The sequence below is a fragment of the Lissotriton vulgaris genome, chromosome 9 (genome assembly GCF_964263255.1).
Source record: "Lissotriton vulgaris chromosome 9, aLisVul1.2, whole genome shotgun sequence".
Lineage (NCBI taxonomy): Eukaryota > Metazoa > Chordata > Amphibia > Caudata > Salamandridae > Lissotriton > Lissotriton vulgaris.
In genome coordinates this window covers 774,583,276-774,609,582 of record NC_141697.1, presented here as the reverse complement: position 1 = coordinate 774,609,582, position 26,307 = coordinate 774,583,276, and the positions used below count along the sequence as shown (strand labels likewise).

Here is a 26,307-nt window from a genome sequence, read left to right as displayed (position 1 = left end):
ACAGCTATGTTTGTCAATTATTTCAGCCCTAGAGAGCAGACAGCTGTGCCTGTCAATGATTTTAGTTCTAGAGCGCAGACAGCTGTGGTTTTCAGTGATTTCGGCTCTAGAGAGCAGACAGCTGTGTCTGACAATTAGTTTAGCTCTAGAGAGCAGACAATCGTGTCTACCAATGATTACAGCTCTAGAGAGCAGACAGCCATGTCTTACAATGATTTCAGTACTAAAGAGCAGACAGCTGTCTCTGTCGATGATTTTAGTTTTAGAGCGCAGACAGCTGTGGTTTTCAATGATTTCGGCTCTAGAGAGCAGACAGCTGTGTCTGACAATTATTTTAGTTCTAGAGAGCAGATAATCGTGTCTACCAATGATTTCAGCTCTAGAGAGCAGGCAGACATGTCTTACAATGATTTCAGTACTAAAGAGCAGACAGCCGTCTCTGTCAACGATTTTAGCTCTAGGGAACAGGCAGTACTGTCTGTCAATAATTTCAGCTCTAGAAAGCAGACAGCTGTGTCGGTCAATGATTTCAGCCCTAGAAAGCTGACAGCCATGCCTGTCAATGGTTTCAGCTCTAGAGAGCAGACAGGCGGGTTTGACTATGATTATAGCCCTAGAGAGCAGACCGCTGTGCTTGTCAATGATTTCAATTCTAGGGAGCATACAGCTGTGCCTGTTAATTATTTCAGCTCTAGAGAGCAGACAGCTGTGCCTGTCAATTATTACAACTCTAGCGAGCAGAAAGCAAAATCTGCCAATGATTTCAACTCTAAGGAACAGTCAGTAGTGTCAGCAATGATATCAGATCTAGAGAGCAAGCAGCCCTGCTGAAAGCCAATGATTGTAGTTCTAAAAAACAGACCGGTGTGTCTGTGAATGATTTCAGCTCTAGAGTGCAGGCTGCCCTGCTGATAGCCAATGATTTCAGTTCTAGAGAACAGATGGCCGTGTCTGAATAATTTCACTTCTAGAGAGCAGACAGCAGTATTTGTCAATGATTTCAGCTCTAGAATGCAGACAGCTGTGTCTGACAATAATTTCAGCTCTAGAGAGCAGACAGCCGTGCCTGTCAATGCTTTTACCACTAGATAGTAGGCAGCCATACTTGTCAATTATGTCAGCTCTTGAGAGCAGGCAGCCATGTCTGTCAATTACTTCAGCCCTAGAGTGCAGACAGCTGTGCCAGTCATTTGTTTCAGTCTTAAGGAGCAAGCAGCCGTGTCTGTCAATGATTTCAGTTCTAGAGAGCAGACAAGCGTGTCTGCCAATGATTTCAGCCCTAGAGAGCAGACAGGTGTGTCTGACAATTATTTCAGCTCTAGAGAGCAGGCAGCAGTGTTTCTCTGTGATTTAAGCTCCAGAGAACAGACAGCCATGTCTGCCAACATCTTCACCTCTAGAGAGCAGTCAGCTGTGTCTGTCACTGATTTTAGCTCTAGAGAACAGACAGTCGTGTCTGACAATAATTTCAGCTCTAGAGAACAGACAGCCTTGTCTGACCATGATTTCAGATCTAGAAAGCCACAAGGAAGAATTTCCTCCAAGACAGAACCCTTTCTAATGCCCACAACACCAAGGAACTCTTTGCCATCATTAAGGAATTTGCCAAAACCAATAGCGAAATAACAGATGTCCCCCCCCCCTCACAAGACCTCTGCAACAGACTCAGCTCCTTCTTTCACCGCAAGATCAAGACGCTCTGAGACAACTTCGACACCAAGACCTCTGAACCACCCCAACCCCGCCGTCGCCACTCAACAGACCGTACTTACATGAGCCCCACTCCCAACAGAAGACACCCTAAAGACCATGAAGAGCATCCACTCCGGAGCACCTTCAGACCCCTTCCCCGCCATACATCTTTCACAGGACCGCCGCATTCCCCAACAACTACAAGCACGCTGAAGCCAACCCCCTCCTGAAGTAACCCTCCACGAAACCGACAGACCTCAAGGATCTTGCTGCTTCCTTTCACAGCTAAGGTCATCAAAAAGGCCATCAACACCCTAGAGAGCAGGCAGCTGTGTCTGTCACTGATTTCAGATCTAGAGAGCAGACAACCGTGCCTATCAATGATTGCAGCTCTGGAGAACAGACAGCCATGTCTGAAAATGATCTCAGCTATAGAGGGCAGTCAGCATTGTCTGACAATGATTTGAACTCTAGACAGCAGGCATTTCGGCTGACAGTCAATTATTTCTGCTGCAGAGAACAGAAAGCCAGTGTTTTAATAGTGGCTGCTACCGGACGGGGGTTGGGGATGGGGAAGGGATTGAGGAGGGTTAATTAATAAAAAAATAAACCACTTACCTTAGAAAGGCCGGCCACCACCCTGCGTCCTCTTCCTTCTACCTCTGCAGTCTGGCTGGCAGCAGGAAGCTCCCGGTACACAGGCTCCCCTGGGCCAATCAGAACACTGCAATGCAGCGTTGTGATTGGTCTGAGCACCGTGGATTGGCGCTCGGACTGGAACCGGGAGCCCGTGCATGTTTCTGACTAGACTGTGTAATTCCGCTTGGTAGGAACATGCAAAGTGCGCATGAACTGTTTGGTCGGCCCAAGATGGTCAGCCAAATAAGTATATGACGTTACAATGCATGCAATTACAATGCATTCTTTTGCAACACAGTCTTTACATCGCAACTACCATTACATTGCATGATTTTACAAAGCATGCCGTTACCCCGCATTTCTAAAAACTACCATTACAACGCATACCATTACAACGCATACCATTACAACACATACCATTACAACACATAATTGTTTTAGGGCAACAGTAGGGTAAGTGTTGGATAGTGTAGGGGTAAAAATTACTATTCCCACTCCAGTGAGTGTAACAGTAATGTAAGTGTTGGATAGTATAGGGGTAAAAATTACTAAATGTTGAATAGTGTAGGGGTAAAAATTACTATTCCCACTCCAGTGTGTGCAAAAGTAGGGAAAGTGTTGGATAGTGTATGGGTAAAAATTACTATTCCCATGCACCCCAAAACCCGTACCCACCCTAATACTAAAAAATCTCCACTAATTATCTTAAAATGTGTTGTAATGGCATGCATTGTAGTGACATACCTTGTAATAGCATGCATTGTAATGGCATGCGATGTGAAGGCAGTTGCGTTGTAACAGTTGCGTTGTAAAGGTAGGCTGTTGTAAAGACTGCGTTGTAATGAATGATTCCCCAGCCAAACAGTTCATGCGCACTTTGGGATTGCATACCACTCCTCCCCTGGCCAGCCGCGCCCAGCCTCACACTGCACACAGGTTGCATGCAATAGGAAAAAAAAATGACAATAACGATAAGTTATTGTCATTTTATTTTTATTTTTTGTGCAGTGTGGGACTGCTCCTCTGTGTTAGAGGAGAAGCCGCCACTGCAGCGTTAGTCAAAGATTTCAGCTCCTGAAAGCAGCCAGCCCATGCCTGTCAATTGTTTCAGCGCAAGAGAACAGGCGGCTTGTGTCGATGATTACAGGACTGTATGGAAGGATAGCCCCTGTGGCTATGAAAGTTTACAAGACTGGGGAGCAGGCAGCTCCCACAGTCCTTCTCCAACTATGCCCTCAAGCCTGCAAAGCAGGCATTTTTTGCTGCTCCTCAATGTTTGTTGCACTAGAAAGCAGGCAGCTCTCGTTCCTCTAATTCAGCGCCTGCAAGTAAATGGCCCCTACGCTGGCATTACATGGAAATATAGAAGTGCAGCGACTCATTAATAAGAGTACCTGTTTGCTACTGAGAACTGCTGGCACTCTTGATTAAGCAGATAGCAGAAGTGCTGAGAAGTGCTGGTACTCTCCTTTTAAATGAACGAAGTGCAGGTACTCAGTACCAGACAGTGCCTGCCCATTTAAAGCCCTGGCCTCTACTTTGCTCGATGTCAGCAGCAGGTTGTAGACAGGCGTCATGTCAGCTATAGTGTCTCTCAGTGATTTTAGACCTAGAATCCAAGCACTACCTGTCTCTATCCAGAAAACTGAAAGCTCGTTACTTTCAACAATTTCCTGACAAGGAAGGGAACAGCTCTGTCAGCAACAAAAAGTAGAATGGAGCACTATCAAGTGCCTTGCAGTGCACATGGGTTGTGGTGGCTCAGAACTCCTACGTAATAAGGAGTTCAGCAGTTAAAAAACAGACAACTCGAGTTTCAACCAGTGATCTCGGCACTAAAAAGGAGACTATAATTGTATATGAACAATTTCAGTTCCAGTGTGTGGACATCTCCTTTTGCAAACAACGCTTTCAGCGCGAGAAAGCTCTCTTATCTCTTCAAAATGGACAAGTCTTCCTTCTATCGAAGATTTCAGGCCCAAGTCCTGGCTTCCGTGAGAGACCCTGTCCTGAGGACGTCTGCTCGGTGTTTATAACAGTAGAAGTGAGGCGATGGATCAGAAAGTGACCGGATACCCCATGGCAACATGAAGGATCTCTAGAACATGCCTGCTACCTGCACAAGACTTTTGTTCATTAACCAGACACTTGCAAACATACATACATACATACATGGAGGCGTTTACATCACCCTTCCACCAAGGCCTCAATTATGAGTGCCTTGGTAATTAACAACACTGCTTAAACGAGGTTATTACCAGGTAAAATCCAGGTTATTATTGGGTGCAATAAAACATCTCCTGAAAAATGATGACAGGTCAAGCATACCGAACTTTGCCAGTGGGAAAAGTTCTTTAAATACCAGACATACACATTTTGGTGGGGAAAGAACCAACATCCGAGTGTTATGTCCCACTTTTAGTTCTAAAATAATGTAATAGAAGCTATTTCTTGCACTTGTTACATTTCGAACCCTTAGATATCGGTGCAGTAAATATCACCCGCCCCTAGGTGGCTCTCTCAATCCTGTGCTTCTCCTGACATTCTGCCATCTCGGAGAGTGTGTCATCTGACTCCAGCCAGTCTAGTCCTCCCATTTGACCTAACGTAGCACCTGGAGAAAGTCTGAGCACAGGTGCGAAGAGGGCAGCCTTCCAATGTTGTTATTTTTTAATGCAGGAGATTAGAGAACAACACAATTTAAAAAATAAAAGTTGGTGCTTGAAAACAGATATCGCTCCAGTCGGATGTTCCATCGTGCTGGTCTGGTCATCTAGCAACTGGAATTGGTTGATGTTAAACTAGATCAGCCTTGGTGAAGTGCGAAGGTCTCACTTTTCCAGACCACACTGCTGTAGTTAAATCTTTGCCCGCCCCTAACCTTGAGCAACCCCAGGTTGATACAGTAGTACAACATACAAATCCCACCGCTGGTCACTCAGTATCGCAGCAGTTGCAGGCCCATGCAATGCCTTGTGCCTTATAAAGTGCTCTGCAATGGCACCGCTTAGGAAACAACTAAATTAAGTGAATAACCTACCCAGATGAAATGCTACCACTTACTATGTTCCACCAGTGCACTGCGACACTCAAGGGGTGGAGAAACATTACATCCTAAGGAGGGAGGCAAAGACAACACAGCCTCGGAAGGCTTTACATCGAAGGCACCATGGGCTAGATTTACGAAGCCCTTGCATTGCCCTACTGTCATGCCAGGTGATGCACGGCAATGAAAAGGATTAAGTGAGATTTACTAAGCAATGCAAAGCCACCTTGAATGGCTCTGTATGGCTTAATAAATCCAGAGTAACACAAGGTTGCGCAAATCATTGCCATGTGTTACTCTGCATTGGTAAGGCGTTCCATGGGTGGAGCATGGGCATTCCAACCCCAGATTTATAAAGGATAGTAAACCTGGGATTGGTTCAAAATGGTTTGCCTTCCCAACAGAGGTGTAACAAGGAGAAATGTTAGAGAAATATTGTCATTCTCCTCATTATTTCCTCTTACTATGTGCGCTGCATTCGTCAGCACACAGAGACAGAAGGAAATGCCTCTCAGTATTGGTTTTGTGCAGTAAATGTCCCTTCCTGCACAAAAACAACCCTGTCTGTTACACAAGCACCGTTGCACCATGGCTCCAGGGTGCCTGCGTTGGCACTAGGTAACACTGAGTCAGCCAGTGCAGGAAGAGAGCTGGGACGTGTCATATCTTAGTAGAAATGGTGCATTCCTGCTCTCTCCTTGTCCCATAACACATGGCAGCAAGTTGTCTTGCTGGCTTGCATTGCATTACATTTTGATAACCCTGGCCCCATATTTTTGTCAAACGATATTTAGGCCACGATATTCTGGTACCATGACCTCTCACTTCATAAGGCTTGAAAGCAAGCTAGACAAAATACTGGGAGCCAGGCTGAGACAGCGCGGGCAGCCTCGACGCTGTATGCCCAGAAGATGTAGAAAGGGACGCTCACCAGTGAGGGAATGTATTTGCAGAACACACACGAAGGCCTCCGGTAAATATTAGTGGCAGCTTTAATGCCAAACAGATTGTGTTGTTAGAGCATGTACCACAAACGACGACAGCGGTTCGTGCTTTGCATTTTTGTCTTGCGGAGCCCACTGATTGGGCGATGCGGCTGCCTGGCACAGGGATGCCTCGAAGGGCAAGCAGATTGATAGGTTCCCATCTGCACAAGGTCCATGCCAGAGGGCTCCCCAGGCAGCACTGAGAGCCTGTCAAACAACAGCAGCAGCTTCTGCCAGCTTGTCGGCCCACCCGAGGGCTATGGACTTCATTCCTTCACACTGAACACTGCTAGGGCCATCACAATGGCATCTAAAAGCGTGTCAGTTGCTACAGTAAACCCGCATACTTCGCCTGCACACCTCTCCCCTCATCCTACTCAGACACTTTACCACCACTCAATTAATGCTTGCACTTCTGCCATTTCCTTTACATCCAGTCAATGCCTCTTGTGCCCGCCCTCCATTCGCATTTTGAACATAATCCTCTCAACCATTCCTTACCTACCCCTACCACTGTTTTTTTAATCAATGTGTGCCCTCATCGTCAATGTACAATGCTCACCACGGCATGACAAGCCTTGTACTCCTCCAGTGTAGGCATCTTGAACCCAGTCCTGGCATCTTGACCATTGTCTGTCACTCCATCTTACACCTCACACTCTCATGCTTGCTTATTTACTTCCACTACTAGATCCTACACACAACCCTGTACTAATTGTGCACTCTATTTTACACCACAAATGTCTCACATGCTTGCCCTACCCTCCTCCAACACTTGATCTGCTTTGCATCCCAGGATGCCACACTTTGACATCTGCACAACCCTACATGGTTCACCAATGAGCTCTTTCCCCAACATACCCCTACCCGTACAACATCTTAAGTTCGGTTACTACATCCTTAACAGTCACTCAACAGGAGTTAAAAGTGAAAGAAGCTGCCTTTTCCGTATATGAGCACAACGTGTCTTCTGTGCCACCCACAATTTGTTGGATTAACACAAACGCCGCTTTGACACCCTTCCCTTGTATTATTTTTTCCATCATGTCCTTTCTTAGGGTCTTTTTTTCCTATACCATTCTTGATGCTTTCCCCTGTCTTACATCAACAGTGTTGCGTTATGCCCTTCTTAATGCTACCAATGTCTTCCTCTTTTGTTGCTTTAACTCGTTGGTTTATGCTATTCACATCATTATTCCCTTCTGTCGGTGGCACCATAGTCAGTTACCCCACTATTTGCATCTTCACTCTCGTCTGTATGAGGCGCATTTTTTTCTATCTTAAACTATGATTACATCATTACTTGAGTGCGTGGGACTGCTCAAATACCCATACTTACTCACCACCCACACTGAACGATTCACTTTCTCTCTTCTCTAATATCCTTGTCTTAAAATGTGCGCCACTGTTTGTTTTTTGCTGCCTGATTTATATTTTTATCTGACACTATGCATGTCATTAGTTCCTTCCTTATGCTGCAAACTTCAATCTGTTTCTTCTCTAGTTTATGGTATACCATAACAGCCATTGCGTCCCGTTTTATGCTGCAAGATTATCTCTGTTTTTACCTTTTTGTTACACAAAGCACATTGTCGCTTCTTTCTTTATACTGCACAATTCATTCTCTCTTTAGTACCCACATCTTACACAATGCACCTTATAGGTTTTTTTAATGTGCATGGTTCATTGTCTCTTCTTGAGTATCCTTGCGTAACACCATGCATGACTTTGCTTCCTTCATGTTGCACGCTTCAGTATTGCGCGATGCCATGGTATATCATGTACATCATTGCTCCCTGCTCTCTGCTGCATCATTCCCTGCGTCTTCTCTAGTGTCCATCTCACACCACGCGTCATTGATTTGTTCTTTAGTTATAAGAGTTGCTGTCTCTTGGTGTGGCACCAGGTACCTCATTGCTTCTTTCTCTATGCTGCATGATTCACTGTCTCTTTTCTAGAATCATTGTTTTACACCATGAGCCTCATTGCTTCTTTCTTTAGGTTGAATGATGCGCTCTTACTCTTATCCAATACCCGCCTTGCTCGATGTGCATCACTACTTCCTTGTATATGTTGCACAAGTCTCTGTCTCTTCTCTGGTATCTTTGTGTTATAATGCACAAGTCATTGCTTCCTTCTTTATGCGTCACTATTCGCTGTCTCTTCTCTAGAGTTCGTCTCAAACCGTGAGTGTCAATACTTTCTTCTTTATGCTGCCCAATTTGCTCTCTTCTCTAGAGTACGTCTCACGCCATGCGTGTCAATGCTTCCTTCTTTATGTGGCACAACTCGCTCTTTTCTCTAGAGTACGTCTCACGCCATGCGTGTCAATGCTTCCTTCTTTATGTTGCACAAGTCATTGTCAATTTCCCAGTATCTTGGTGGTATATCATCTTACCACTGCTTCCTTGTCTATGATGCACAGTCACTGTCTCTTCTCTAGCATCCATCACACATGATGCGTGCCATTGCTCTGTTCTTCGTGTTACACACATCAGGGTCTCTTCTCTTACGTCATTGTTTTGAACCATGGGGGCCAGGTCTGCCTGAGTCACCCTCTCTTCTCTAGCATCTGTCTTACCCCCGGTGTGGTCCTCCCCTCCGCTTTATGCTGTATGACTCACTGCCTCTTTCTAGTATTGTTGCCCTGTCCCATACATGCCTTCCTTTTTATGTCGCACCATTTACAGCGTCTCGCCCCAGACATATCCGTACTTCTTTATGTTGCACAATTCGTCAAATACTCCTCTCTAATGTCCTTATCTCACCCCCTCCACGAAATGTTTGCCTCATTCGCCATTCACAGCTCACCTTCTGACCGAACCTCGTCTCACACCTTTTACCTAATTTAGCATCACTTCTTCTGCAGCCAGCGGGGCTCCTCTCAATCCCTCACGCAGTCCCCGCCCTACCCACCACACACGCCTTCGCCCGCCACCTCCGCGAGGGCTGCAGGCCCGCCGCCGGCCGCCGCCAGCCTCCGCTCGGGTTCCGCTTTTGCTCGGTGAAAAGGAACTCCAACGAGCTCAAATTAATTCAATTGCAAACGAATCCCTGGAAGCTATGGCACCAGCTCCTTGGCAGTATCGTTTTCTTAAAAGAAAATCAAGAAAAGGGGGGCTTGGGGGGGGGCAGCCGACCGCAGGGAGGTCCCCACCCCCGGGCTGATTGGGAGGGGCCAGTGGGGGGGGTTGTGCCAGAGCGCCAGCCTTGGGCTGGTTTTGGGCTGGTTTTGGGCTCCCTCGGTTCCTACTGAGGGAGCCCAGCTATATATCCCCTTGGCTCCGCCTCCCGGCCACCATTTTAGGTTGAATGACCTGGTGGCCGGGAGCTCATAGTTTAATTGAAAATTTTGAAATTTTCGTGTGGTGTTTTACATTCCGACTTTGTCATGTCTGGCGAGGATTATCGCGTTTTGGAGGCGATCCGCCTCTTGAGCGAAGCGGGACGCCTGGACTTGGTTCTGGGGGATGTGACTGGGCCGTCGCGTCCTCGGCGACAGGCCTCGGCTCGGGTTGCTGCAGTGGTCGCGGCTTGCGCGTCGCCAAAGAAATCCCGCCGGGAAGGGGTAAGTGACAGGGGCCGCCAGCGTGCTAGAAAGGCGGCCCCTGGAAGTGTGGCGCATGTGGATTTTGTGGCGGCTGTTCGGCGGGAGGCGGGTTTAGAGGAGGGTGAGGCTTCGGCTCCGCCGCTTCCAGTGGGGCCGCCGCAACGTTCGCTTTCGGTCCCCGCTGCCAGGGGCAAGCGGGCCGTCAAGCGGGGAGGCAGAAAGCGTTCCGCTTCTGTCTCCGTCGGTCAGGCCGAAGAATTGGTGGATGCGGTGACGGCGGTTGGCGCGCATGCGCATTTTGACGCGAGTGCGCAGCGCACCAATATGGAAGATATTTTACCGTCGGCAGTACCGACTGCTGTAGCTTTGGAACGCTCGGTTTTGGGGGCAATTGGTACTAGTCGGGAGGCGGATTTGCCTGTGGCTGGCAGGGGGCTTGGGAGTGACAGAGTGTATACGCCAGCTCGCGTTTCTGGGCCGCTTTTGCCTGACGGTGTTGAGACTCAGCCTGGACAGTTAAGGGCAGGGGAGGTTTTTGTACCTTATAGTCCCCTGTTGTTTTCCCCCCCTGTATCTGATCGTGGGGAGGTTTATTCAGTGCTCAGTGGTTCTGTGGGGGAGGGGGAATGGGCGCAGGTTGAGAGGAGGGAGAAGGCTGTGTTGCAAGGTCAGGAGACTGGTGTTGGTATGTTGTCTAGCACTGCTGTTGTTTCTGAGTCGAGTGGGGGGTTTCTGGATTCTGCGGGAGGAATTGGGGTTTGTCCTTCTGTTCATGGCAGTGGTGATAGGCAGGTGGGTGCTAGGTCTTGGGAGGGTTTGGATGTTTTTCCTTCATGGGCAGAGGGGGTTCGTGATGCAAGCAGGGTTGAGCCCCTCCAGGGGACTGATATGCGAAGTGGTTTTGGGGGCACTTTGAGTTTTCCAGGGTTACCTGTCAGGGGCAGATCGCTTGGGAGGATGGAACAGCCCCGCTATGATGTTCAGCAGAAGGGGCAGGGTGGACGGGCGTTGGGGTCTGCGTCTAAGATTGTGCAGGAGTTGTTGGACTGGAGTAGTGGTGATGAGGACGTGGATCCTTCCCCTCCTCGTGGGGGGCTGTCGGTTCTCTCAAGGAAGTCTGTTTCTCGGGAGGTTGGTCCGGTGCAGTTTCAGGATTCTAGTTTTTGTATGGCTAGTGGTGTTGGCAGTTTTGGCCGTTCTAGTAGTAAGGGTCCCGGCACATCAGTTCAGCCTTTTTCATTGCAGGTCGGAGAGCGTCGTGGAGAGGCTGACTTGGTAGGGTGGAGTGCGGCCCGCTTGCACCGAGGAGAAGGGAGGGTGGAGCCTGGCGCGGCATACCCCGTACCGGCGAGGGACCCCGGCGCGGTCAACGTAAGCAGGTCAGGCGCGACCTCGTTGGCCCCAACGTCCTCCTCTCTGGATCTCGGTGCGGTCAGCAGAAGCAGGTCGGGCGCGTCCTCGCTGGCACCAACTTCTCTTTCTACAGGTATAGGTGGGGTTGGCAGAAGCGGACCAGGCGCGTCCTCGCTGGCCCCATTGTCAGGTTCTTTGGATGTCGGCGGGGTTGGCAGAAGCAGGACTGGCGCGTCCTCGCTGGCCCCCAGTGTTTCTTCTCATCAACAAAGGGATTCATCGTTGGTTAAACTGTCTAAAACTGGTCAAAGTCTGGGGGAGTACAGGCGGGTTCAGTCGGCTCCCCCGTCTGAGGTGTCCGTAAGGGCTGGTAAGGCCCAGGTTGGTTTCAGAAGTCCGTCAAAAGTGGTGGCCCCTCCTAGGTTGGAGGAATCTTTGGTTTTGGATTACGATGAGGAGAGCCCTGAGGAGGGCGAGATACGTGCTGAGGGTGCAAGGGGGGGGCTTTTTCACGCTTCTGATGATGTTTTGCAGGCACCGGTGGTGGTGCGTCCGAGAACTACAGTCTCCAGACCAACCCGGGAGAGCGGCCCCGCGGTGAGGGTTCCTCGGTCAGGCGACGATGTTGGACAGATGACATGGAGAGAGAGGCCGGCCCAACTGCCCTTATTGAATCCAGGTGAGCTTGCTGGCACACGGGACAAGCCGTTGATGGTTTCTGTTGGTACGGGGGGGGATCCTTCTGCAGAGGGTGTGGATCTTAAACTCCACAAGGGTCGTTATGTTAAGGATCAGGGGGTGGGCACAGGTGACGGGGGTGCGGGTTCTAAGGTGGATTCCGGGACTGTTACGGAGCCCGTGGAGGTAGGTAAGGATCCACCACAAAGCAAGGAGCTTAAAATAAAGAAATTGCCTTACATGGGCGTTACAAAACCGTTGGGCGCTCATTTAATGCTGTCTACTAAGGAGAGGATTTGGAAAGGGGAGTACGTGGAATTATTGAAGCTCTTACATAGGGAAGTTAGGTCTAAGGAGGGGTCTAAGGAGGAGGAGTACGAGTTGGCCAAGCGCCCTAAGGTTCCTCTGAATATCGAAAATTGGACTGCGGCATTTCTTATATATGCTAGCGTGTACTGTGAGAAATTCCCGGAGCGCTGTGTGGCCCTGTTTAAGTATATGGACGTGATTAGAAAGGCACAGATTACTGGTAGTGGTTATGCCTGGTCTCAGTACGATGAGGAATTCCGGGCTCGGATGGCTTGGGATCCTGAGGCGAAATGGGGGGAGTTAGATAATGACCTGTGGCAACACACTATGGGGGCATCAGCGGGTGGTAATACTGTTTTCACAGCTAGTGGTTATCCATTACCTTCACGGCCCTTTCAGGGTAAGCCCACTCGGGGAGGGGTGGGTGCAGCTGCGTCAGTTCAACCTGCCGATGGGACCTGTTGGGATTTTAACAGAGGATATTGCCCGAGAGAGTACTGCAAATTTCGACACGAATGCTCCCAATGTGGTAGAACGCACCCACTGTCCAAGTGTTGGGGGCCTCGGGGTACAAGGGGCAGGCAGTGGTCACATCAGTCAGCCAATGCCCCTGCTCCTGCGCAGCAGCCTCAACCTAACAGGGGGGGGAAAAACACTTCTGGGACTGGGCCCAAGGGCTCATACGCCAGTTAATCCTTTTCACTTGGCTGTGGCTCTGAAGGGTTATGGGAATGTTGAGGCTGCTAAGTTGTTGTTGAGTGGTTTTCAGGAGGGTTTTCGTCTTGGTTACACCGGGCCGCGGTTGCGGAGGTGGTCAAAGAATCTTTTGTCAGCAAGTGAACATCCGGAGGTGGTACAAGCCAAATTGGATAAGGAATTGCATGAGGGACGGATGGCGCGTCCTTTTGATGACTGGCCCTTGGAAAATCTTATTGTCTCCCCAATTGGTGTGGTTCCTAAAAAAGAGCCTGGGCAGTTTCGTTTGATACAGCATTTGTCATGGCCGGAGGGCTCATCAGTTAACGATTTCATTGATGGTGAGGCCGCTTCTGTGTCTTATTCTTCAGTGGATGTGGCCATGGCATTGGTTGTATCTGCCGGCACTGGTGCGGCAATGGCAAAGTGTGACATCAAATCTGCATTTCGTTTATTGCCTGTACATCCTGAGGATTGGGATCTCTTGGGGATTCAATTTCAAGGCAAGTGGTATGTTGATAAGGCTCTTCCAATGGGTTGTTCCATGTCCTGTGCGCTATTTGAGACCTTTAGCACATTTCTCCAATGGTTTTTCACGGACACGTCAGGACACCAGCTTGTGACCCATTACCTAGATGATTTCTTTTTTGTGGGCGCTCCCAACTCCTCGGCATGCCGGAATGCCTTGCGTACATTTCAAACTCTGATGGAATTTTTAGGTGTGCCCTTGGCACCCGAAAAGACAATGGGCCCCTGTGCGACCATGTCCTTTTTGGGGATTGAAATTGACTCTAACATGATGGAGGCACGCTTACCGGTAGATAAAAAAGCAAAAATGTTGGACCTCTTACATGTGATGTTGAACAAGGCAAAGGTGACAGTGAGGGAAATTCAGGTACTGCTAGGCCATCTTAATTTTGCTTGTAGGGTGGTCAGGGCGGGTCGAACTTTTTGCAGGCGTTTGGGTAGAGCTCTGTCGGGTCAGTTTTTACCTCACCATCATGTCCGCTTGTCTGCAGGTGTCAAGGAAGATCTGCGGATGTGGGTGGCCTTTTTACACTCTTTCAATGGCATTCCTTTGTACAGAGAAGAGAATTGGATTTGGGACGTCCAGGTTTTTTCAGATGCTGCAGGCAGTGATGGTTTCGGTCTTTACTGGCAGGGCAGATGGTGTGCTGAACAGTGGCCTGCTGCGTGGAAGAACGGGGGCAGGAGTATTGCCTTCCTTGAGCTTTTCCCGGTGGTGGTAGCGTTGACTCTGTGGGGTCAGGAGTTGGCTCACAAAAAAGTGCTGTTTCGCATTGATAACAAGGCTGTAGTGGACGTTATCAATCGGCAGTCGGCCAGGGATGCTCACATCTTGAAGCTTTTGCGAGTCTTTGTGTTGGGGTGCTTGACGTATGACATCAGTTTTAAGGCCTTACACATTCCTGGAGTGGACAATGACATTGCGGATGCTTTGTCTCGTTCACAGTGGGAGAGATTCCATGGGCTAGCCTCGGATGCGGACAGGACGCCGACCCGCATGCCAGAACATCTGTGGACTGTAGGCGAGACAGGGTTTTGCAGTTGGTGGTAGGTTCGCTCGCACTTTCCACTAGGACAGCGTATGAATTGGCATGGAAGGAGTTTTTGGACTCTGGGGCCGACTGGCGTGCTCCGGGCTGGAGACGATCTGAAGATGTGGTACAGTTCATTCTTCGCTTGATAGACAGGGGCCTGACACGTGTGACGATTGCTGGAAAATTGGCTGGTATTGCGTTCATGGGCAAATTACTGTGGGGCTATTCTCCTTCGGCTGGGGAGGTGGGTAAGCGCATGCTGGAGGGCTGGTCTAGGGAGAGGGGTAGGGAACGTTTGGTTCGCCGACCTTTGTCTTGGCAGACGTTAGCCCGAGTTTTGCAGGTTTTGTCCTCAGTTTGTTTGAATGAGTTTGAGGTTTGTCTGTTTTCTACTCTTATGGTTTGGATGTTTTTTGGGGCTTTCAGGGTTTCTGAGTTGCTGGGGTCGAAAGTTGCTCTTGGGGTGGGGTGGGAGAATGTTCGATTTTTGGAGACGGGGTTGCACGTCTGGTTGGCTCGGTCAAAAACTGATCAACACAGCAAAGGGAGGGGCATTTGGCTGGAAGCTTCTTCCCCTTCTGAGACGTGTCCTTTTAGGTGGGCTAGGCGTTTGAGGGACTGTTCGGGGGCCGCCTTGGAGGGCCTTGTTTTCCGACATAGGGATGGTTCCAGGGTGACTGAGTACCAACTGCGCATGGTTTTGCGTAAAGCGCTGCGATTCTTGGGGTTGGATGAGACACAGTATGGTACGCATTCCTTCAGGATTGGAGCAGCAACAGAAGCTCATAACAGGGGTTGGTCGCAGCAGGACATTATGTCTTTAGGGCGTTGGTCCTCCAACTGTTTTAGGCGCTATGTGCGGACTGATCCTGTTGTGGCGCCTGCGGTTGATAATTTTTCTTGAATTTGATGCTGCTTTTCTTTTTCAGGTTCAGTGGCCGGCCCCCGTTCTACTGTCATGACGATCTGGATAGTGGGACATTCCTTCATTAGGCGCGCGGAAGATCAAGCTATAAGAAGCTACTTTGGTTCCACTCTTGGTTTTAATTCTCGCCTTTTTAATGTTGTGTGGAAGGGGAAGGGAGGTATGATTTGGAGGGAGCTTATCCCAGCCTTGAATTCTTGGTTGGTGGGTGGTGTTTGTCCTGACGTGTTGCTCTTGCACCTTGGGGAGAATGACCTTTGTGGAGTGAAGGGAGTGGTTTTATTGCGAGCAATGAAGAGGGATCTTTCTCTTATTCGTCAGCAATGGGCAGGTTGCCATGTTTTGTGGACAGAATTGGTCCCTAGAAGAACCTGGAGGGGTGCGATCAAGCCTAGGGCGGTTGATAAGGCGCGACGGAAGTTGAATCTGGAGGTTTCCCGTTTTTGTAGGGATTTAGGTTTTGGGCGGGTGTCCCATAAGGACATCCGGTATGACAATGTGGAATTCTTTCGCGGCGATGGTGTTCACTTATCTCGTATAGGCATGGATTTATATCTATTGGAATTGCGAGAGGTGCTCTCCAGGTGTTTGAAGATTCAAAATTTCTTGGGTTGAGGTTCTGGTTCGTGGTTGGTTGGTCTTGGGGGGCAGAAAGAGAGGAGGGTAATTCCTTTCCCCCTCTTTTCTGGGTGGCGGAATTTGGGCGTTCTTGGTCAGCTGGGACATGAAGGTTGTTGGGTTTTGATAAAGTTGGGCTATGGCTGTAAAGTTTAAATAGTTGTTTCGTGGGGTGGTTACAAGGTTTTGGGCAATGTACGTTGTTGGTGGGTAAATTTTGCAATGTGATGTTTGGCGGTGGGTTGGGATGATATGTAAATGATTATCAGGTTTTGGTATTGTTTGAATTGTAATTATGTTGTGCTGGGTGGGGGCGGGGTTTGTGACGTGTTAGGGGCGGGCCTGACGTTTGGGGTTGTAAGGTAACATCTTATTTAGTGAGGACTAGTTTTGTTAGGCGGTTGCCAGGTTTGTATTGTTGTAAATATGCACCTGTTTCAATAAAAGCGGCCTTTTGCACACTCTCAATTTGGTTTGGTGTCTGCTCACCCCCCCTCACCCCTCCCTCCCAAGGGGGGCTTGGGGGGGGGCAGCCGACCGCAGGGAGGTCCCCACCCCCGGGCTGATTGGGAGGGGCCAGTGGGGGGGGTTGTGCCAGAGCGCCAGCCTTGGGCTGGTTTTGGGCTGGTTTTGGGCTCCCTCGGTTCCTACTGAGGGAGCCCAGCTATATATCCCCTTGGCTCCGCCTCCCGGCCACCATTTTAGGTTGAATGACCTGGTGGCCGGGAGCTCATAGTTTAATTGAAAATTTTCCCTCCCTCCCCCCCTTTTTATCGGTTAGCTCTCTAATTCTTTCAGGTTTTTATTTATTTATCCATTTGCGTTATTTATTTATTTATATTCATAATTTTGGGTTCTTTTGTCGGAACAGGTGGATATGGGGTAACTCAGAATGTTGTTCATTGTCGCTTGGAACAGGTGCCGTGCGGAATTTGGGCGTTCTTGGTCAGCTGGGACATGAAGGTTGTTGGGTTTTGATAAAGTTGGGCTATGGCTGTAAAGTTTAAATAGTTGTTTCGTGGGGTGGTTACAAGGTTTTGGGCAATGTACGTTGTTGGTGGGTAAATTTTGCAATGTGATGTTTGGCGGTGGGTTGGGATGATATGTAAATGATTATCAGGTTTTGGTATTGTTTGAATTGTAATTATGTTGTGCTGGGTGGGGGCGGGGTTTGTGACGTGTTAGGGGCGGGCCTGACGTTTGGGGTTGTAAGGTAACATCTTATTTAGTGAGGACTAGTTTTGTTAGGCGGTTGCCAGGTTTGTATTGTTGTAAATATGCACCTGTTTCAATAAAAGCGGCCTTTTGCACACTCTCAATTTGGTTTGGTGTCTGCTCACCCCCCCTCACCCCTCCCTCCCAAACAACCGACGTGGTGCAGTATCCCTCCCTGCCCCCGCGCACACGCCCGGGCCCGCGCCTTTCCGCCGCGCCGCGCTCACCGCGTGAAGAGCTCCGCCCGCAGGCAGGTTTCTGTGTGAACTCATCACGCATCTGTGCCTCGTGCAGACCCCGCGCCCGGCAGCGCTGCAGCAGTGTGCGGGAGGCAGGTGCTGCGGTAGGCCCGCGGGGTGGAGAGCGCTGCACCGCGCGGCCGAGAGGTATGGACAGAACAGGCAGCAGCCCGACGTACTCCAGCTTTCATATACTCCTATCAACGCCCAGGCAGGGCTGGCCCTAGGTAGGATTGACCCGAAAGGAAATGTGGTGTTTGTTGGGGGGAGGGTGGGGGGGGGGGGGGGGGGGGCGGGGAGGCAGTGTGACTCGCAGGAGGTATGAGAAAGATGGGATAAGGGCAGGGGGTTGATGGGAGGGGTGGGTGTAACAATTCTGCTGTGCTGAGGTACATTAAAGTCTGATTACAAAGTCTTTAACCCCTTCCCTGCAGGAGTAATTCCGCAACGGTTGTGAGCCACGGCACCGCAGTACTCCTGATGGGACCAGCTAGTCATGAGTCACGGTGGAACTGTGCTCTTGACGAGCTGATTTCGTCACAACCCTGCCCACTGATTAATTTACCCGCACAGGGGGGGAATCAATCGCGTGTGAGCAGAGCACAGCCGTTATGGTGAGACCAGCTCGTCATGAACACAGCTCCACCATGACTCATGACGAGCTGGTCTCGTCATGTGCACCGAAAAGAGGTTAAGGGAACCCATTTGGGACCAAGTGGGATGGGTGAGCCGCTGTTTGTATAACATTGTCAGGCAGCTCCCTGCTGCGCCCCTGGAAACATTGACGACCGGGGCTTGAGCACAGCCCACCAATGCCCAAGGCTGGCCCTGGCTCTAAGATGGTGGTTCTTGGAGGGTCCTGAGAAACACTGCTTTCAGTGTTTCAGCGGCACAAGCTCAAGTGCAAATAATCATAATTGCATCACCTCGTCCAGGCAACCTATAACTGAACGATATCTAGTGGCATCAGGCTTTCCAGGAGACCTGTAATATCATGGCAGATGAGGGAGGGCACTCGCCACTTATGCGGTCTGTGAACTAATTTCCATCCCTGTGATTCGTCCACCCTAACTACTGGTATTTCAAATGACGCCTTTAGCTTCCACTTGTTTTAGCAGAAATGTGTTTTGTGTGTGTGTGTGCTGTGTGTGAGTGAGTGATTACCAATTCCAATTCCAAAAATTCTTTATTTCGGCCACATGGGCCATAAAAGATACAATAAAATACAGTACATATATTTAAAACACAATATTTACATATAAATAGTTCTATTGGGCCCGCATGAGGTAGGGAATACATGGTAGTACCAGTTCAGGGGGACATTTTCTTCCTTATTATCCATGCTGCCATTAGGAATTTTGAGACAGCAAAGACAATATGGCCCAGGGTGTTAGTTTTCATGACCCTGTAGGCCTGTAAATATTTCCTGAAGCCCAGGTTCCGACACAACGGTGCTATCCAACGCTTCCTGGGGCTCTGGTAAGCATGGCAAACAAACATTATGTGTAGGTCATCTTCATCCTGGGTTTTGCAGCAGGGGCAAAGTTTGTCACCCCCTGTGGACCATTTATGAGTGAATACTTTGGTGGGGAGTGTACCAAACCTCCATTGCAGGAACAATTTCCTCGCCAAAAGAGGAAAAATAAAATCCATAAAAGGTTCAAAAGCATAAGAATTTTTGGACTCCAAAAAACGTCCCGTCAGGGTGCCACTATTATGAGCGTTATCCATGTCGGCAAGATTTTTGTTTTTATACAGCTGGGCGAGAGTTTTGCGCGTAATCCTTTGACAGCCCTGAGCTGGATCATCCCATAAGTCTGGCAAGTTCAAACTAAACAGTTCCGACTTGATAAAAGCCAACCAGGGAATTTTGCTGCTAGCATTCAGCCTCAATACATGAATAAGGTCCTGTCTATAATGATACAGTTCCTCGGTGGTCCATATCCGATGCCAAAACTTCATGGGTTTCGACAGGAGATCTTCAGCAATGGAGGGGAGGCCCAAGTCTAATCTTAAGGGAAGGAGTGGCGTACCTTGCGGGAGAGCAAGTAAGCGTCTTAAAAAACTATTTTCCACAACTGCCAGAACCTTCCCAGCTTTATGACCCCACAGTTCACTACCATACATGGCTGCTGCCTTCGCTTGGGATCTATTTGTTTCCAGGGCCGGGCTTACAGGCTTAAAGGTGGACTTATTAGCCACCTTCAGGAGTGCGCCCGATAGCTGGGATAGTTTCAGCCTGGATCTCGCTATCTGGCAGTCCCATGCTAAATTTTCTTGTAGTGTTACCCCCAGATATATAAAGGTCGAGACCCTCTCAAGACTAACTTCCCCCAGTTTAGGATTGGGTCTAGTCTTGGTAGGGGGGTTGAAGATCATGAACTTAGTTTTTTCTGTGTTCACCTCCAGCCCATGTTCACGACAAAAAAGGCCAAAACCATTCACAATCCTCTGAATCCCCATGGGGGATTTGGAAAGCAGGAGGGTATCGTCAGCAAACATAATTGCCGGGACCCTCCTGCCTGCCAAAAGCGGGGCATCATTGTCCTTAACAGTGTCAAGGTGTTGGATGACGCTGTTGATGAAAAGACAGAACAGGGTCGGCGCCAGGACACAGCCCTGTCTGACTCCCCGGCGAACCGGGAATTTGCCCGAGAGCTTACCATCCCTCCCACACCTCACTTGTGCATAGTTGTTCTCATGCAACCTGATGATAATACTAAGGAGGTGGGGGGGTACTCCTAGCTTTTGCAGAACCTCCCATAGTTTACCTCTAGGGACTAGATCAAAGGCTGACCTCAGATCCACGAAGACCATGTACAGTCTTCCTCCCTCTAACGTTACCGTCTTCCAATATAGAAGAAGAAGGCGGAAGATCTGGTCCATGGTCGACGTGCTCTTTCTGAAGCCAGCCTGGAGGGGGCTCATGATGTCATTGTCCTCCACCCAGTCCAGGAGATGGTTAAGAATGAGGCGCGCAAAAAGCTTTTGGGGTACATCTATTAGGCTAATAGGCCTGTAGTTGGCGGGGAGCAGAGTGGATCCCTTCTTGTGGATCGGAACAATCTCTGCCCCCAGCCACGACCCGGGGATTGCCATACCTCCTAGAATGGCATTGAACAGGATAAGAAGGTATGGGCCCCAGATGTCCGGGTGATGCCTGAACAAATCCCCGGGTAATCTATCTAGACCTGGCGCCTTCCCCAACGATAAAAGCTTCAGGGCTGCCTCCACTTCCCCCAAGGATAGTTCCATGTCAGGGTCCTGTGGGCCTAAGGGCGCTAGCAGGGCTGTATCAGGGCAAGAGTTAGTGTCTTGGTAAAGTGCCCCAAAGTGGGCCTCCCAAACCTCGGGGGCAATGTTGGGTTCAGTTGCTGTTTTAAGTTCCCCTATCCCATTATTTACAAGGGCCCAGAATTTCCGGGAGTCCCTGACTTTTAGGGCATCATGAAGATCCTGCCAGTGGTTCCAGTTCCACTCGGTCCTAGCACTCGCCATCACTGATTTGTAATGTTTCCTAAGGTCACGTACCTTGGCCTTATTTGACCCCTCTTTTATTGCAGCAATGAGCTCAGATTTTGCTGCCCTACAAGAGGAGGTATACCAGGTGGGAACATGAGTCTTTTTCTTTCGAATTGGCACCACCGGGTGAAATACCTCAGCCAAATCCCTCACTAGATCCTGGTGTATGTTACCCAGTTTCTCATTGTATTCTGAGGTTCTTGGTTCATTCAGAAGTACGTCCACCTCTATAAACCTTGGGAGTGCCAACTCGTATAGCTTGTTGATGGCCTCTTCTGAACTCACAAGCTTTCCCCACTTAACCCGGCGCCTGTTAGTTGTAAGGAGCAATTCCCCCATGTCTCCCCCTCCATTTCCTACGGATGTGCCCGCTGGGGGCAGGGGGCACTGGATGTTTAAGCAAAGGGCATTGTGGTCACTATCTGACCTATTTATTACCCTAAAGTCGAGGACTTTTGGCCAGAGTGTAATATCTAACATGATATAGTCTAGCCTCAACTCATGGCCCCTTCTATTAAAAGTACACACTGAGGGGGTATCGGAAGGGGTACGACCATTACAAGCCCTCAGTGCGTAGCCCAGGGTAAGGGACATGAGTTGTATTGCTAGGGGGGACCAGGCTTTGGGGTGAGGGGAAGACGAAGGTGGGACCCCACAGTAATCATCCTCGGCCGTGAGTGCACCCTCCAGTAGGCCTTCCAGAGGTTCAAAGTGACAATTGAAGTCTCCTCCAACCACCACTTTGAAATCTCCCGGGAGTTGACCCAGGAAGGAGGACAGATCATTTATGGTCGGTGATTCATTTGGCGCGGCAACTGGTCGCGAGTAGACATTAACAATAGCCCATGGTGGTTTACCAGGCCATGTGAGCCGAACACACTGAATGTCCTGCGAGAACGTGTGCACCTGTTCCGCCTGGCACCCAGTGTGACTCGCAATCCAGATTGCTAAGCCACCTGACGGCCTCCCCCTCCCACTCCATTTGGCAGGGATTTCAAATATTTCAAACCCTCTTCTAGTTTGGGTGTCCCTCGCCCATGTTTCCTGAAGAAGGAGGATGTCACTGCTATCTACTAGGTAATCCCACTCTGGTGTACCTTCCTTATTTGCAATTCCTGCCACATTCCAGGAGACAATTCTCAACCCAGGTTCTGTCAGTAGAGTACCTTGACCTCCAGTAGGAGGTTGCACAATGACTGTGGACAGGTGAGTGTCTGACAAAGCAGTGTTGCAAACCGCTATGGCGGATGGCCCAGCCAACTCCGCCACCCCAGGTTGCAGGATATGGTCAGCCCCGATGTTAGGTGGAGGCTCCTGTTGACCCAGACTATCAACCGTGATAAGCGTACGGTCTTTAGCGGTATCCTGCGGACCATGTTCAGTTACAGGGGTTGTACTCACTCCCACTCGGCTTTGCACCTCATCCACCATCTTCCCAGGGCTAAGAAAAGTCTCCCCAATTTGTGGTCAGTCGACCTGATCTAAACAGGAAAATCTGTTATGATGTATGAAATTGGCCTGGGCAGGTGGTAAGTAATGCCTTGGTCTGTAACGTGAGCCATCTACAGCAAAGCCTACTCTAGTCCACCCCTTCTCCCTCCCTACCTCTGTGTTGCTAGCATTTGGGTAGAAGTGTGAAAGGGGTACTAATTCGATATTGGACTTGTCAGGCCTTACAAGCCAGTTGCAGATGTAGTTGGCAACGTGAGGGCTTTTGAAACTTATGATGATGCAGTCCCCTGCCCTATTCTTCGGGGTAAGGCCAATCCATGGGATCCTCCTAACCATCAAGACCTCGCCTTTCAGGTTAGGGGGCAGCGGCCTATTAATACTAAGCCAGCTTATCACCTTATTTCGTAAAGAGTCTTGAGGCTCCCTCATATCACCAGTTAGCTCAGGTACTCCCACCATAATTGCCGTGTATGGGACTGCTTCTGGGGGCAGATTGACCACCCTGCGCCTATCAGGGGGGGGAGTGATACCACCAGTGGGGCCATTGGTAGAGTTCACTACTCCCCCTGGTTGTGGCGCAGGAGGTTGCTTAGATCTCCTGGGGGCCGGGACAGGGGGCCTAGACGCTGAAGGTGGCAAAGGGTGCGTCTGGGTAGCAGACGCACCGTCTGTACTCAGCAATGCTGTATTAGAGCCCTGGGACGGTGCAGAGGACAACGGTCTATTCCCAGATGGAACCCGGGGAGCTGCAGGAGCATTTGTCGCATTTGTAGCTGACCCAGGGCTTTTCCTTATGTGAGTATCTTCCAAAGCCTTCAGTCTACTCTCTATAGCGTCCAATTTGGCTGAGATGGGAATTAACAAATTCTTCATGATGGCTGTGAGTGAATTGATTATTGTGTCAGTGCTATTAGAGGTTGCCCCGCCAAAAATAAATGGACCCGAGTGCAATGGTAAGGCAGCAGGAGCTGGAGAGCCCATGTGATCCGGCCTAGACCCCGACAGAATAAGCTCAGGGGAGGCGGAAATGTCTGTACTATCAACCCGGTTTGGCTCAATTGTATCAACTTTGGCCCTCTTTGCCTTCTTTGGTTTCCTGGACCTTTTCCTTTTTGGAGGCTGTTCCACTCCACTGCCTGCAGGCTCTGTGTGCAGGGCGGCCTGGCCCGCTTCCAGCGAATCTATTCCCATAATTTCCGGAATGGCAGAATGGACAGAGATCCCAGATCCCCGGGAGGAGTTCCTATCCCTCTGCGTTAAGGGAGTTCTTAACTGCTGAAGGACCGACTCAATGGTCTGATCAATACTGTCCATTAATGACATATGGGTGACGTCCAGTGGAATGGGTGTGCTAGCATCTGTTGAAAAAGTATCCCCCTGATCCAGAAACACACTTTCCGGACCCATCTCGAGGTGCGCTTCTGTGACTGACTGACATTTGCTATTTTGAATACTCGCCTTAGGGAAGAATTTTTCCAAAGTACTTAGACCTTGTTGGGCGGACTTAGTCCGTGAAGATCTAGTCGCCATTATGGAGTACGTGGAGAGGGGCTAAGGAGCAGGGGGCGTCAGAGGGGTGGCCCGGTCCGGTCTCTGCCGGCCGCTAACGGCCTAGAACGGCCCGCTCTTTGCCCGGTCTTCGCCCCGCGCGCGTCCCGCGATGCGCGTACCCAAGTGCTCCTAAGTATAACAGTGGGGCGTGGCACTGGGAGGGGGCGCGGCGCGGCGGGAAGAGGAACCAGCTGGCGGTGATGTAAGGAATGCTGGTCCTCGCAGTCCCGCTCGCCGCGCCTCTCACCTCCGCTGCGGCCAAGTTCTGCTGGTAAGTTCCCCCACTGGCGCGTTGGCTCCCAGCTACTCCTGTAGCGAGCTTGGATTAACAAGGGACAGGCTTCCTGACTCGAGCGGCGCCCGCGAAGCGGGGGCCGCGAGAGGTAATGAGCGTTTTCCAGGCAGGGGGGCGTGGCACTGGGAGGGGGCGCGGCGCGGCGGGAAGAGGAACCAGCTGGCGGTGATGTAAGGAATGCTGGTCCTCGCAGTCCCGCTCGCCGCGCCTCTCACCTCCGCTGCGGCCAAGTTCTGCTGGTAAGTTCCCCCACTGGCGCGTTGGCTCCCAGCTACTCCTGTAGCGAGCTTGGATTAACAAGGGACAGGCTTCCTGACTCGAGCGGCTCCCGCGAAGCGGGGGCCGTGAGAGGTAATGAGCGTTTTCCAGGCAGGGGGGCGTGGCACTGGGAGGGGGCGCGGTGCGGCGGGAAGAGAAACCAGCTGGCGGTGATGTAAGGAATGCTGGTCCTCGCAGTCCCTCTCGCCGCACCTCTCACCTCCGCTGCGGCCAAGTTCTGCTGGTAAGTTCCCCCACTGGCGCGTTGGCTCCCAGCTACTCCTGTAGCGAGCTTGGATTAACAAAGGACAGGCTTCCTGACTCGAGCGGCACCCCAGTGATTACCCTATGCTCTATTTAGTTTTCAGCACATAATGAGTAAAATAAAAATTACAATGGTCCATCACCAGTTATCAAAGGTCTTGTGATGTCATTACCTGGGTCCAAAATGCAGTTAAAGGGTGTGTGATAAAAAATAAATTTACAGCATGCTCACATCACATCTAGTTTTTATTATAAGACCCTCCAAACCCACATCCTCCAATTAATGCTTTCACACTTCATTCCTGCATCTACTGCACAATACAACCCTCTCTTCTCTCTTTCAGAATGTGACAGTCGTGTAGGAATCTTCTTCACCCACAGAGTGTGCCGGAGAAGGAGACACTTGCTCTAAAACCTTCACTCTGCCTTTGAAAAATATTTTGGGAGCGGCTAATATCTTCCAACCATAGACAGAGTGACTGAAAGAAGGGGTGAAAACACAACAAAAGCCTAATTTACAAGTAAATGGACTATTTATGTAGGACAAACCTAGCTGGTGAGCGACGGAGTGTCATACAATTAAAAAAATGTAACATTTTGTAGGCACAGGGAGGTTAAGTGATTGACCAGAGTCACATGATTTACACACATGTGTCGAGGGTGGGATTTGAACCCAATTCCCCATGTTCCAATGTCTTCAGGTTAGTCACCAGCTCCTGTACAAGGAACGGTAGGGTTGGGTGGCTCCGGGAACAGAAAAGCCAGATTACAAGAAAGGGGTTGATGACAGTGATAGGACCATATGAGAGGACTACTGAAATACTGGCCAACACACAGAACACAGGGACATCAAATGACCAGCCAAGAATCCCCTGATTTTTATGGCGAAATTCCTAAACTGGAATTAAAACCCAGATGTTCTAGTTCCATAGGTAGCAACTTCGCCAGTAGACAATACTTTGTTTTATCTCCTGTTTTCTCCGTAGTGAGTGTTTTTGTCATTGACAAAGATGCATCTGTGTGAAGTTCACTTGAAACAGTGCAACATCCCCACTAATACGCTTAAAATACATAACTGAACTTTATTTTATTTATTCACATATAAAGTACTGATCCATCAAGAGTGCTTTCAGAGAGCAAAGCATGATGTGCTGATGTATGCAAACGAGAAATTGCAGGGATAGATTAATAATATTAACTGTAAAGTGAAGGATTTTTCTGAATTTGAGCAAAACTGCAGCACGCACTTCAAGTTATCATCATCATCATTATACAGAATGTGGTTTCTTTTCTACCTTGTAGCTGGTCGGGACAAATCTTGTGATTCCTTCGGTCAGAATAATGCCCAGACTTCGTGTTTCATGAATCCACATGTGACATTGTTGGAGCAATACCCATGTAAAGGAAAATCATTAAAAAAACACTCTGCTGATTTATAATCAATGCTCAGTGTGTTG

The 26,307-nt window shown here is 49.6% G+C and overlaps 2 protein-coding genes across 2 annotated transcripts in view; one reads left to right on the top strand and one right to left on the bottom strand.

Annotated features, from left to right (window-relative positions):
* Positions 1–26,307, bottom strand: part of LOC147692232 (neurexin-2-like) — a 1,848,214-nt gene that overhangs the window by 758,979 nt on the left and 1,062,928 nt on the right. The window lies entirely within an intron of this gene.
* Positions 1,141–16,051, top strand: LOC147692234 (uncharacterized). Its single transcript, XM_086937433.1, has 3 exons — positions 1,141–1,294; positions 11,400–11,945; positions 15,441–16,051. Exons 1-3 carry the CDS (start codon positions 1,141–1,143, stop codon positions 16,049–16,051), a joined length of 1,311 nt encoding a protein of 436 aa, XP_086793559.1.

What these genes read in the sequence shown, in the direction of transcription:
- LOC147692234 (XM_086937433.1), top strand. Translation starts at nt 1,141, where the DNA reads ATGTCTGTCAATTACTTCAGCCCTAGAGTGCAGACAGCTGTGCCAGTC. An exon ending in CAGCCCTAGAGAGCAGACAG is followed by an intron (nt 1,295 to 11,399) that starts GTGTGTCTGACA and finishes CTCTTTCTACAG; the next exon opens with GTATAGGTGGGGTTGGCAGA. An exon ending in ACTGCCCTTATTGAATCCAG is followed by an intron (nt 11,946 to 15,440) that starts GTGAGCTTGCTG and finishes TTTCTTTTTCAG; the next exon opens with GTTCAGTGGCCGGCCCCCGT.